The sequence below is a fragment of the Piliocolobus tephrosceles genome, chromosome 11, assembly GCF_002776525.5.
Source record: "Piliocolobus tephrosceles isolate RC106 chromosome 11, ASM277652v3, whole genome shotgun sequence".
Taxonomy (NCBI): domain Eukaryota; kingdom Metazoa; phylum Chordata; class Mammalia; order Primates; family Cercopithecidae; genus Piliocolobus; species Piliocolobus tephrosceles.
In genome coordinates this window covers 45,515,294-45,528,902 of record NC_045444.1, presented here as the reverse complement: position 1 = coordinate 45,528,902, position 13,609 = coordinate 45,515,294, and the positions used below count along the sequence as shown (strand labels likewise).

Here is a 13,609-nt window from a genome sequence, read left to right as displayed (position 1 = left end):
TTTTTTTTTTTTTTTTTTTTTTTTTTTTGAGACGGAGTCTCGCTCTGCCGCCCAGGCTGGAGTGCAGTGGCCGGATCTCAGCTCACTGCAAGCTCCGCCTCCTAGGTTTAGGCCATTCTCCTGCCTCAGCCTCCGGAGTAGCTGGGACTACAGGCGCCGACCAAATCGCCCGGCTAGTTTTTTGTATTTTTTAGTAGAGACGGGGTTTCACCGTGTTAGCCAGGATGGTCTCGATCTCCTGACCTCGTGATCCACCCGTCTCGGCCTCCCAAAGTGCTGGGATTACAGGCTTGAGCCACCGCGCCCGGCCTAATTTTTATATTTTTTAGTAGAGCCGGGGTTTCACCAAATTGGCCAGGCTGGTCTCAAACTCCTGACCTTGTGGTCTGCTCCAATCCGGCCTCCCAAAGTGTTGGGATTACAGGCGTGAGCCACTGTGTCTAGCCCAGAAGGTTTTTTAATGAACAGAATTATCCTGGCCCACAACAGTATTTTGATGATATTTGTTAAAATACTACACAGTTTGTTATTCTAAGTGTTAGAAAGTAAATGTTTTCTCATTAAAGAAACTTACATTTTCAAAATGTGGGCTGGGCACAGTGGCTCATGCTTGTAATCCCAGCACTTTTTGAGGCTGAGGCAGCCTTGTCAACATAGCAAGACCACCATCCCTACAAAAAAAGTTTTTGTTTTTTTTTTAATGTTTCAAAATATTAATTTGGGGTGCTTGAAACATGATATAAGCAACCATTTCCCCATTTTGCATCCTTAGTATTTTCCCCTTCTACTTCAACTGTAAACCAAAACTCCACATCCTGCTCTACTTAATTCCTTTCTTTACATACGGAAGTATGTACATTTCTTTACTTGCTACAGCAGATCCTTGACTACTATTAGTTTTACAGTGATTATCAAAATGTTCATCATAGTTTTATGGTAGTAGTATTCAACTTCAAATATTTGTTTTGTAAAAAATTGGTTCTTTTCAGGTACTGCACCTCATGGTGCGATTACATAAATAAAGTTTTTAATTAAACTATAACTTCAAAACATCAGAAATAGTGAGTACATCCATACTAAGGTCGTTAGGGTCACAGTTTAATTTTACGACATTTCTTTTCTATACTCTCCAACCAGAATCCTCTTTTTTCCTTTACCCCGTTATTGTCTTTTCCTCAAGATCCTGTATTCGTTTCCACCAACCAAGCTAATGCATGTTGTGAGCCCTCTACAGCTTTCTTTAAAAACTAAGTTCAAAACAGACAAGACACAATTAATGAGGCAAAGAAATACGGATTTTAAGCTATGAATATGTCGATATTAAGCTACTAATAAAAGGGTTTATTTTTAATGATTGTGAACATGTTTAAAGTCAATCCTATAATAAAGCATACATTCTAATTTTAATTTTCTTTCATATTTTAGTTCCATACAAAAGGAAATATTTATCAGGTAAGTAATGATTTGGTCTTTAAATTTTTCCCACAATTAAAAATATATCAAAATTCTGGCATATTAAAATACTATTACAGATCCCTTTTAAAAATTATGTAATATAAAGTAGAACAATTTTTATAAGAATGTAGAAAGGTCTCTTAGTAGTAAGACTCGACATTTTAAATATATTCTACAATATGTAGTTTTGTCTAGTTTCTTTGACTCGGGAATTTTTTTTAGATTCATCTGTATTGTGCATTCACTGAATTTTTTCCCTAAGCTTTATAATACTTTATAAATTATCATATATTGTCCATTCTCTTGTTTATGGATATTTGGATCACTTCTGGTTTCAAACTAATTTGAATAGAGCTGCCTATGAACATTCTCATACATCTTCTTTTGGACTATGTTCTCATTTTCTTTGAGTATATTCTAGAAAGTAGAAAGCTGGGTCATAGGGCAAGTATATGTATTTAGATTTATTAGAAACCACCAAATAATTTTTCAAAATGCTTAAATCATGTTACTACTGGCAGCATGTCCAAGTTCCATTTGCTCCATGTTCATCCCATGATGATATTGTCAATTTCTTTATTTTTAGCCATTCAGATCAGGTGTGTAGTGATCTTTTTGCGGCTTTAATTTTCATTTACCTGATGATGTTGAGCACCTTTCAGATGATTATTTATTTGTATATCTTTTGTGAAGAGGCTTTTACCCATTTGCGGAGTGCGGAGTGTGGAGCTTGACTCGCTGTAGTCTCGACCTCCTGGGCTCAAGCAATTCTTCCACCTCAGCCTCTCAAGTAGCTTGGACTACAGGTGTGGGTCGCCATGCCCAGATAATTTTTTTTGTACAGATGGGGTTTCACCATGTTACCCAGGCTAGTCTCAAACTCCTGGGTTCAAATGATCCACCCACCTCAGCATCCCAAAGTGCTGAGATTAAAGGCGTTGGGCCGCCATGCCCAGCCACCCATATTATTTTTATCGAGTTGCCTTTATTATTGGTAGGAATTTTTAAAACAACTTTTGTTTCTTTAAATTTGGATATGGGCCAGGCTAAATACTACAAAGCTTAGCCGGGCGCGGTGGCGAGTGCCTGTAATCCCAGCTACTTGGGAGGCTGAGGCAGGGAGAACTGCATGAACCTGGGAGGTGGAGGTTGCAGCACTCCAGCCTCGGTGACAGAGTGACTACGTCTAAAAACAAAAAAAACTGAATCTGAGTCCTTTGTCAGTTTTCTGTTTAGGGGTTACTACGATAGAACTATGACAGAGGAGAAGAAAAGAAGTGTTGAGTTTGTGTGTATACAGGAATTACATCCTCATTCATCTATAGGAAGAAGACAGTAACAAGCGTTAGTGTGGATATGCAGCAATTGGAACTCTCGTGGTGGGAATGTAAAATGGGGCAGCCTCTGTGAAAAACAGTGTGGTGGTTCTTCAAAAAAATTAAAATTACCATATGATCCAGCAATTCCACTTCTCAGTATGTATCCCAAATAACTGAAAGCAAGGAGTCTTTAATATCCGTACACCCATCTCTTTGATAGTTGTGTATGTGTTCATAGCATCATCTGCCATAGCCAAAAGGTGGAAGCAACCCGTGTCCATTGATGAAGAGATAAAACAAAATGTAATCTGCACATACAAATGAGTATCATTTAGCCTTAAAAGAGACGAAAATTCTGACACATGCTACAACATTCATAAACCTGAAGGACATTAGGTTAAACAAAATAAGCCAGTCACAGGCTGGGCGCAGTGGCTCACGCCTGTAATCCCAACACTTTGGGAGGCCGAGGCGGGTGGATCACCTGAGGTCAGGAGTTGGAGACCAGCCTGGCCAACATGGCGAAATCCCGTCTCTACTAAAAAAAAAAAAAAAAAAAATTAGTTGAAACCTGGAGGCAGAGGCTGCAGTGAGCCTAGATCGCTCCACTGTACTCCAGCCTGGGCGAGACAGAGCAAGCCTCCATCTAAAAAAAAAAAAAAAGAAAAGAAAAAAGAAAAATAAGCTAGTCACAAAAGGCCAAGTTCTGTATAATTCTTACCTACAGTATGAGGTACCTGAAGTAGTCAACCTCACCAAGAAACTCTTTGCCAAGGGTTAGGTCAGGGAGAAATGGGAGTTTCCATTTTACAAAATGAGTTGTTCTGTGAATGGATGGTGGTGATGTAGCACAACGAAGTGAATATACTTAATGCTATTGCTCACCTAAGATATCATTTGTTACATATAATTCTTTAAATTACATTTAAAAAAATCAAGTAGCAGAAGCATGTTATTTAGACATGGAGATAAATAGCTGAAGCAACAGGAGTGTAGTTAACTTTAAGGAATGGATGTTCAGGTGAGTAGTAGTGGAGCAGCACAGTATTTTCATTACGTATCTTCTAGAACTGATTTCTAAGCTATGTAAATGTATTACTTTGGAAAAAATAGAAAGATGCATGTAAGTTGGAACATTTACAAAAATATGTCTATGGCTTCAAAACCATGAATAGATGAAACATCTGGCAACATAGGGTCTTCAGACTACAGAAAAAGTAATCTCTAAATTCATTACATGTATATATGTGTATGTAAATCTATATTAAATATGTGTGTATAATTTAGTGAGTAAATACTGTGTGTCAGACTTTCTCCTAAAGTTAGACACTGAGGCCGGGCGCGGTGGCTCAAGCCTGTAATCCCAGCACTTTGGGAGGCCGAGACGGGCGGATCACGAGGTCAGGAGATCGAGACCCTCCTGGCTAACACGGTGAAACCCCGTCTCTACTAAAAAAAATACAAAAAATTAGCCGGGCGAGGTGGTGGGCGCCTGTGGTCCCAGCCACTCGGGAGGCTGAGGCAGGAGAATGGCGTGAACCCAGGAGGCAGAAGTTGCGGTGAGCTGAGATCCGGCCACTGCACTCTAGCCTGGGCGACAGAGCAAGACTCCGTCTCAAAAAAAAAAAAAAAAAAAAGTTAGACACTGAAGACAGAGCAATGAACAAAACCAAAGCCCCTGCTCTCAAGCATACATTCTAGTGGGAAGGGTAAAACAAAAATATGTGAGATAGTGACATACCCTGTAGGGAAAATAGGCAGATAAGGATGAATTCCAGTGCAAGAAGGGAGGTGTTGTACTTTTTTATTTTTAGTAGGGTGGCCAGGGAAGGCCTCATTTGATAAGGCCATGAGTTTGCAGAATGAAGACCTAAAAGTCAAAGTGAAAGCCTGTCATGTAGATAGACAGGGATTAGGCTTAGTCTGACTTTAAGGAGTAATGGTAGAGAACATGGAGTTGAAGCAGCAAGGAAAACCACCCAATAATTAAGTGTAGCTGCAATCTTGGCAAACAGGGAGTTCCCCTTCATACCAAGTGTAAGCTGGAAGACTCACTTGGGAAGAATACTTTCAACAGAATTAAGGTGTCCATAGTCGGATGCACCTAGTGTGGCAAACAGACAGGAAAGGGCAAGTTAGTCCAAGCTGGGTTCAGCAAAGGTTACTAGAGAGGACACGGGAGTTAAATTTTCAAGGACAGGTTATCTGAGATGACAAATCAGGACCAAGGTGAAGGGTTGAATTTTTGCTGTCACTTACTAAATGGACTTGGGCAAGTCATTTAAACCCTGTGCCTCAGAATTAAATGCACACAGTTGGCACTCAAACTAACCTGAGGTTACAGCTCAACAAAATGTTTCAGTTTTTGAGGTGGATGATGTATAGTTCGGGCCTCAGATGATCAGTGTTACAACTAGGGCATGAAAGTAGCAAATAGGAAACAGAAGAAAAATGTGTAGTCTTGATAATTAATAGAGAGGAAGTCTATAATTTCCAGATTGGATGACTGGGCAGTGGCTATTTGCAGGAATTCAAGGGATTTGGGAGTAAAGTGGGGGTACACACACATATTTATCTATGGATTTACATACAAAACTTGAATGGTTGAGATCAACCATGGAAAGCTTTGAGTCCACAAAGATGACTAGGAAGCAGTTGTCTGAAAAACAGGAGAGCAAAGTCAAGGAAGCCAAGTGAGGAGATAACTTCAAGTCTGGACCGCTAACAATCTAGTTGCCTCAGGTTGAACTAAAACATTCACGTGTTTATGCATGTAGTCATAAAGAGATCACTGTTGACCTTTGCCACAGGAATTTCAGAATGTTGAGAAAATGGATTAAATGGGCGTAAGAAATGACAAAGAAGTGAAAGCTTGTTTCAATGTTTGTTATGTTTCCTCAAGTAAGGAACATTGTTAGGCTAAAAAGTATTTTTCCTAAATTTTGTTTCTTTAAAAAAGTAGGATTTCATGGTAAATAGTTATTATATGCTCAAGCAAGCAATGGATTTTTCCTTTAATTAATGAGGTGGATAATAGACTTCCTAATGTAAAACCATCCTAACCTCCAGATACAAACTACACATTGTTTTAATACACTGCTCATCAGTTGCCTTGACAACTGACTTGGTCACACATTTAATAGTATGCAGCTAACTAAAACCCCTGGAGTCAACTTTGGCTAAAGGTCACTTGCAGAATGTGAAAATAAAAGCAGCATATATACTTACTGTGTCTCACCCATCTTGGATGCTGTCCAGTTCTTAGGATACCAGGTCTTTTAAAGCTATATGATTTAGTCTGTAAATATTTCTCAATTACCATGATCTTTCAGACTTGTTTTTCTGTATTACCATCATGTAATACTTATTTTTAACGTAGATGCTACTGATTATGAAACGATTATTGTACAATCATTAGTAGACTGAAATAAAGTGTGTTCACATTGGTAAAGTTAAGGTTCTACACTGAAAATGGGCTGTGTTAATTTTAAGAAAACTAACCACGGGGCTGGGCACAGTGGCCCACACCTGTAATCCCAGCACTTTGGGAGGCCGAGGGGGGCAGATCACTTGAGGCCAGGGGTTTCAGACCAACCTGGGCAACATGGCAAAACTCTCTACTAAAAATACAAAAATTAGCTGGACATCATGGCGTGTGCCTGTAATCTCAGCTACCCAGGCTAACACATGAGAATCACTGGCACCCAAAAGGTGGAGGTTGCCGTAGCCAAAAACTATGGAAGAACCCCATTTGAACTCAGTTTACAGAATTCTTGGCTTTTTTTTCATTTTAATGTCTTTAATAGTACCAACAAATCCAACCTCACACCTTACCAAACCTTTACTACCAAATTTTATTTCAGGAGTAAAAGACAATTCACTTGTGACCATTTCCTCACTCCTCCCAAAAAATCCTATCAATATCTGAAAAATATCAATGGCTCTCCCTCACTTTAACAAATAATTTGGCCAGATTTATCTCATAATCTTAAATACTTCCAGGTCTCATTTTAACAAGCACCAGTTAGAAATAATGGGTATTATGAATATATTTAATAATCAAAAATCTGTCAAAATTATTCTGAAAATTTTTCACATTCTTTAGTCTATTACTATACATAACACAAGTACCTGCCCAAAAGTATTTTCGTCCTCCTAAACCAAGTTACTTTTCTCAGTTTATTAAACTAGATTCTTAAAGAAAGATTACAAGGGTTTGAATAGGCAAGAACTGCAAAGCTGTGCATACTTACAGAACTTCAGGGAAACACACAAAGAATGAATGAATGCAGACACCCAAAAGCAAGGTACTTTTACTGCAGCTCTTGGGTGTTTTGTCAGTTAAACAAATCTTAAATCTCCAAAGCCAGGTGAACCATTAAACCTCAATAATGTAACACATTATCTAAATACTGGAATTCCTAAAGGGAACAGTAGGTCTGAATTTGTAGTCTTAGAAAGTAAAGCAAAGGAACACAAACTGGAGCATGGTATACTTGGGTGATTTCCATTTTGGGATCTTCAGTAGAGTGGAAAAGTGCACAACTTCCTAGAAAATTTGAGTAATATTCTTCAGGCCAAGAAATATAAATCTTGATAGTAATAAATGTGCAATTCTTGGTTTTCTCATCAGTGTGGGAAATTCTCAACAGAGAAATGTTTACAAAAAACCACAGTTGTGCTCATCAAAATATACTTGGCAACTTGTGTACCCTAATCGCCCATATGTTCTTTTGTCTTTTCCTTTTCAGATAACCATATTTTAATATCAGCTTTGGTGATTGCTAGCACAGTAATTTTGACAGTTTTGGGAGCAATCATTTGGTTCCTGTACAAAAAACATTCTGATTCTCGTTTCACCACAGTTTTTTCAACCGCACCCCAATCACCTTATAACGAAGACTGTGTTTTGGTAGTTGGAGAAGAAAATGAATATCCTGTTCAATTTGAGTAAGTTTTTGGTAATCTTGCACTAAGACATCAACAAAATGCCCTGGCAGAGATTCTTGGGAAAAAATTTTAATATAAAACTTGACATTGGATATTAGAGCTTTAATGGTTTTCCTTATTCCAGTAATATTTTTATATATTCATCTGTTGTGAAAAGAATCTTCAGGTTCATTAAAAAAACAGGTTTTAGAAATGATCTTAGATCTAATATAGTGATTTTAAGCATCCCGTCAAATGCAGAATCTGTCACTTGAATGAAGGAAAGCTTAAAGCCCAAGAAGCAGATAAAAATAAAAGCCCAGCCTATTTATCTTGCCTGTTGTATCTTCCCTTCTAGTTAGTTGACCCACATACGTTTATTAGTAAACATGAAATAGGGAATAAGTGATTTTAAGTACATTCCATACATTTAAGTATCTTTGATAATTGTTTCTTTGGCAGATAATTCTACTAGAATGTGTATCTCCTTTTATGATTTAGATGAAGAAAATTTTACAACTTTTAACACTCCACACCACATAATTTTAGTTTCATTACACACACCATTTTATCACAAATGACTCAAGTTTTAATGAATGTTTGTAAGTCTTTTGAAACAAAATATGATCGCTGTGTCCAGGATGGCATGGAGAAAGCTGGCAATTAGGTTAAGACTTATATATCCTAGTGCCCCTTTAAGTATTTCTTTCTTGCCACCGTACCTTTCGTACCTTCCCCTGTACAAGATATATCTCATTCTCCTCAAGCATTTATAAATTTTTCCTTCAACGACATGAAAACTGTGTAAACAAAAACCGAAGAAAAACACTAAGTACAACTGTAGTGACAATGATCAAAGTTATCAGTGCATTTATTGTACATTTTAAAGAAAAAGGTGAAAATCATTTGGGGAGTAAAAAAAATGAAAAAGCTGAAATGAGTGATTTTCCTCACCATCAATAAATCAAAAACAGGAAAGATAGAATGTATAAATTTCACATAAACTAGTCATGTATCACTTATCAATGGGGATACGTTCTAAGAAATGCATAGTTAGGGAATCTTCTTGTGTGAAAATCAGCTTGTACTTACACAAACCCAGATGGTATGGCCTATTTTGTTCCAAACCTACACAGCATGTTACTGTGCCGAATACTGCAGACAACTGTAACACAACGGTATTTGTGTATCTAAATATAGAAAAGGCACAGTAAAAATATGGACTACTAAGGGAACACTGTTCTATATGTGATCCATTACTGACTGAAGTATATTGTCTATATTTAGAAGTCTGAAGCTCAAAGAAAAGTAATCCCTCTCCTGAATCCACACCCCATCAATTATCTTACTTTCTTATGGGGAGATATACTATCTCACTAGCTTAACTAATGGCAACAAAGTCCCAGCTTTTGTAATCTTTTTATTGACCACATGAATCGAAAACACTCATCACAATTAACAGCACTATCATTAATGAGACATGAGTAACTAAAAAGTGACAGAAAACTTAACAGTGTGGCTATGTGGTACTGAAAATGCAGGCATTACACCAGCTGTTACACAAGCACAAGCATGCTCCTTACATTTCTGAGATGTGGTGTAGTGTTTGAGATGTCTATTTTATTATTGATAGACTATTACTAATGTCAATATTGAACATTATCCTGGAATTCCTCCCTGGTTTTCCTACCCAAATTGTACCACTCCTTGAAGAACTACAGGCAAAGTAAAATTATGGCATATTATATCAACTAAGAGTTCTAAAGGAGTTCTTAACGGAGTAGTAAAATTTGGGTAGGAAAGTGATTAAGTCCAACTTAAAAGCAACACTCTCAAACATCCAGAACTACAATGTCCAATGAGCCATTAACCACATGAGGCTATTTAAGTAAATTAAGTATAGTTTAAAATCCAGTTTCCCAATTACATTAGCCACACTGTCAAGTGTTCAAATCACGGGTGGTAGGTGGCTACCACACTGGGCAACATACATCATAGAACATTTTCATTATAGGAAGCTTTATTGGGCAGTGCTGCCCTTAAATCCTACCTTCCACTCAACTCCCACACAACTTTCTTTTGTATGTTTTGATGCTTTCTACCTAATGGCAGCTCTTCCAAAACAGCTGTTTTAAACTCTGATTTAATGTTCAATATTTGGTTTCATTTTTCAACAGGCCAAGAGGCCTCTGGTAATGAAGTGCTATATACATATATGATGGAGTCTCGCTGTGTCACCCAGGCTAGAGTGCAGTGGCTCAATCTTGGCTCACTCCAATCTCCGCCTTGCAGGCTTTCAAGCGATTCTCCTGCCTCAGTCCCCTTAGTAGCTGGGACTACAGACATCTGTCACCACACCTGGCTTTTTGTCTTTTGGTAGAGACAGGGTTTCGCCATATTGGCTGGGCTGGTCTCAAACTCTTGACCTCAAGTGATCCACCCACCTTGGTCTCCCAAAGTGCTGGGAGTACTTGCGTGAGCCACCACGCTCGGCCTACATTTTAATTTTCTTTATATACCAGAACATCTATAACGGGCCCCTTATCTACTCATTAGTCAAGAGATAATTGGATTACACAGGCAGGCTTGTTTACTACATTCAGAATGTAGAAACTGCTTTCTTCAACATCTTTGTTTTAGCTAGTAATAACTATAATTCTTTGGCAGATATTTAGAATAACATTTTAAACTACATTTTCTTAGAAAATTGCATTCTTTGTAGTGAGCAGTGTAAGGTCTCTTTTGTTCAGAATTTAAAACTGATAACCAATGAAAGCCTTTTCTCTAATTCCTCTACTGTCATTTACATGATAATCTGAAGCTATATGACAATATTTAAATACTAAGTGGTACTAGGGAACTACAAGAATACTGTAAAGCTTAAGCCATTGTTATCACTGTCATTTAGCATTTAATGACAAAACTATACAGAATTATATGCATACCAATCAATGTTTTGTACCATGTAGTTAAAATTTTTAAATAAAGTTTTATGGGTTAAGCAGAACATAATTGTCATACTGAATTTTATTAAAAGTATATATACTTCAAATTCAAAGCATCCCTAAGGACCCACAGAATATATTAAAACTACCACCCTAAAATTTTATATTTTTGCTTTAAGACAGACAATGCAAAGATAACTGGCAAGAGGTGAGCAATATTTTAGAACATTTATACTACTGCTTAAAATGAGATTTGCAATTTTAACAAAATTATTGGTTATGAAGTTTGATGTCTTCTCCGAGCACCAGTTTAAAAGGAAACATTTCAAACTGTAAAATAAATCAGTGTGCACTTTATTTCGAGCCAATGTTTTACATAAGACCAACAAACTAAGTGTGGGCAAATTGTTCATTCACTTGAGAAATTACATGGTTCCATTTAGGTTTGAAAAAGTAGTTTGTTGCCATAACATCAGACCTTAAGGTGTTTTAAAGTGTATCCTAAGGGTATTAACAGAAGAAAAATACAGTGTTGTGGAAGTATACACAACTCATGACCACAGTATAGATCCATTCGTGGTAAATAATGTTCATCTGTTCTCCAAAGGTAGTGAAAAATATTAAGTCATCAAATAAATGCTCAGAATTACCAAGGAACAGTTAGAAACGACCAGGATCCAAACAGGTTATTTATATATTTATCTATAAAGAAGTGACAACACTAAAAAACACATTGAAAACCAGTGTTTTAAACTCTGAATGTGGGATTTAAAAATATTCCATTAACTCGAGATTGCAATAATTTTTTTTAAACCAAACAGCATTTGACTGGCAAGTCTCATATAATTTACAGCTGTAATATTCCTAAAAGGAATATCTACATACTATAGCCTATCAAATATAATCTGCATTTTGCAAATCAATACAAAAATCTATCCATCATTTATACATTTTATATTTATATACTTTTTAAAAATTAGATTTTATTGCTAAGTGAATTTGGAATTCAAATTAAATTTGGAAACCTAATATAATGCTCTTCTCATAACCTTCTCCCCATTCTTTTTTAAATTTTTAAACACTGGAAGCAAATGATTATCAAAATGAGACTGCAACTTAAGGCATTTTAAAAGAAAAAATAATTAGGTGCCATATAGCATTTTATTTCAAAAGTATATTTTGTCCCACTTTTCTCACTAGCAAGAGAGTAAAACACAAATCTTTTTTCATAAATAAGACTACAGTAATCAGAACACAAAAAAAAGGGTTGATAGGCATTGCTTATTTAAAACAAGGGTAATGCTTCCCCACTCAAAGAAAAAAACCTTTTTGATTACCAGTTTATAAACATCAGATTTGCTATGTTAAAAAGTCCAACAGAATTATAATTCAGCAACAATTGAGAATGAATATATATATACAGGCATACATGTGTATGTATATATTCATTTTATATATAGTAAATGTATTTATTAGGCATTCCCCCACAAAAGTAATTTATATTTAATTGCCATTTTTAATAAACATTTGTGTTTACAGATCATCCATCTGTCTTATATGAAGTTAGGCAATATCAAATGTCCTGTTATGGTCTCCATCTTCTTCGGAATCATCCTCTGAAGCTGTTGAAAGAAAACAGGATGATCAAGAATGATTTTAATGGGGATAAGAATGGGAAGTGTAAATATGAAGCCAGAACAGCAATGACTTGTAAAAACAAAAATCCCAATTTAGTATACTGTTTGATCAAAATGATAAGTTGTATGACAGGGTTAGGGTGGTTTGACTGGGTGATGCCCAACCACAATGCTCCCGCCCCCACATCTTTTTGTAATGTTGTATCAATTTTTATAAAAATGAAAATGCTTAAAAATGTGGTTCAAGAGCATCTTCTAAAATGTTTCTGAGATCAATCTGTGTTCATAGTAGCTAATGATATATAAACACTAGGAAAAAAGTGAACTTAAGGCAAGTGCTCTCACACACCTGAGTAGAATCTGGCTTATTACCGCTGCATGTTTGATGCATCCGATGAGAATGAAAAGAAATGTACATAGAATAAGAGGTTATGGGTGTTCTTGCAATTTACATCAAAGCTATGTCTATACAATGCCAAGATAAAAGTTCATTTAGTAAGTCAAAAAAGCTTCATATAGACACAGCCTAAATTAAAATAATTGGATTCAGTAAAAACCTACTGTTGATTATTCCCCTGTCTCCACACTGTCAGAAACTTATCACTTTTGCAACATTTCTGACCTCAATTTTTTCAAGAGTCACTAGTGGCTCAAGAGTTAAAAATAAAGCATCCTCGGTGTCTTTAGGAAAGACATAGTAAGTATAAAACTATGAATTCTATGAACTGCTTTGCTTGTGAAAGAAAATGCAAGCTCACTAAAATAAACATCTAACCAGCATCTTTCCCCCATTATCAAGGGCAAAGAGGCTGAATGCACTCTCTTTTTATATTTACACTGGACAAATTAAGAGCATCCAACAAATGGAATCAACCTAGGGCAAAGCATAGAAAAACTATGCAACACTAATAGATTTAATCCATTTAATAAATGACACAAGCATATAACTAACTCATGACTGATACAAACTCTATTAAGTTTTATGCTGTATCACTGAGAAATACCAAACTAAAAGATTATAGCTTATTAAGGCCGGGCGCGGTGGCTCATGCCTGTAATCCCAGCACTTTGGGAGGCCGAGGCGGGCGGATCACGAGGTCAGGAGATCAAGACCATCCTGGCTAACACAGTGAAACCCTGTCTCTACTAAAAATACAAAAAAAAACTAGCCGGGCGAGGTGGTGGGCGCCTATAGTCCCAGCTACTCTGTAGGCTGAGGCAGGAGAATGGCGTGAACCCAGGAGGCGGAGCTTGCAGTGGGCCGAGATCGCGCCACGGCACTCCAGGCTGGGTGACAGAGTGAGACTCCATCTCAAAAAAAAAA

General features: G+C 36.8%; 2 protein-coding genes across 10 annotated transcripts in view; one reads left to right on the top strand and one right to left on the bottom strand.

Annotated features, from left to right (window-relative positions):
• Positions 1-10,932, top strand: part of CD302 (CD302 molecule) — a 25,368-nt gene extending 14,436 nt beyond the window's left edge. Inside the window, exons 3-4 of the mRNA XM_031936415.1 lie at positions 1,390-1,452; positions 7,526-10,932. Of these exons, the coding sequence (XP_031792275.1) occupies positions 1,390-1,452; positions 7,526-7,728 (266 nt within the window). The 3' untranslated portion in view covers positions 7,729-10,932. The remainder of the gene's footprint in view (positions 1-1,389; positions 1,453-7,525) is intronic.
• MARCHF7 (membrane associated ring-CH-type finger 7) overlaps positions 10,714-13,609 on the bottom strand; it is a 57,572-nt gene continuing 54,676 nt past the window's right edge. For 4 of the 9 annotated variants that reach the window (XR_002732639.3, XR_004229202.1, XM_023217380.3 and 1 more), the window contains one exon: positions 10,714-12,270. Coding sequence is in view for 6 of the 9 variants with exons in the window: in XM_023217380.3 (XP_023073148.1) it covers positions 12,202-12,270 (69 nt within the window). In the remaining 3 variants the exon portion in view is untranslated. The remainder of the gene's footprint in view (positions 12,271-13,609) is intronic. The other 5 variants (XM_023217378.3, XM_023217377.3, XM_023217379.3 and 2 more) reach the window with 3 other exon arrangements.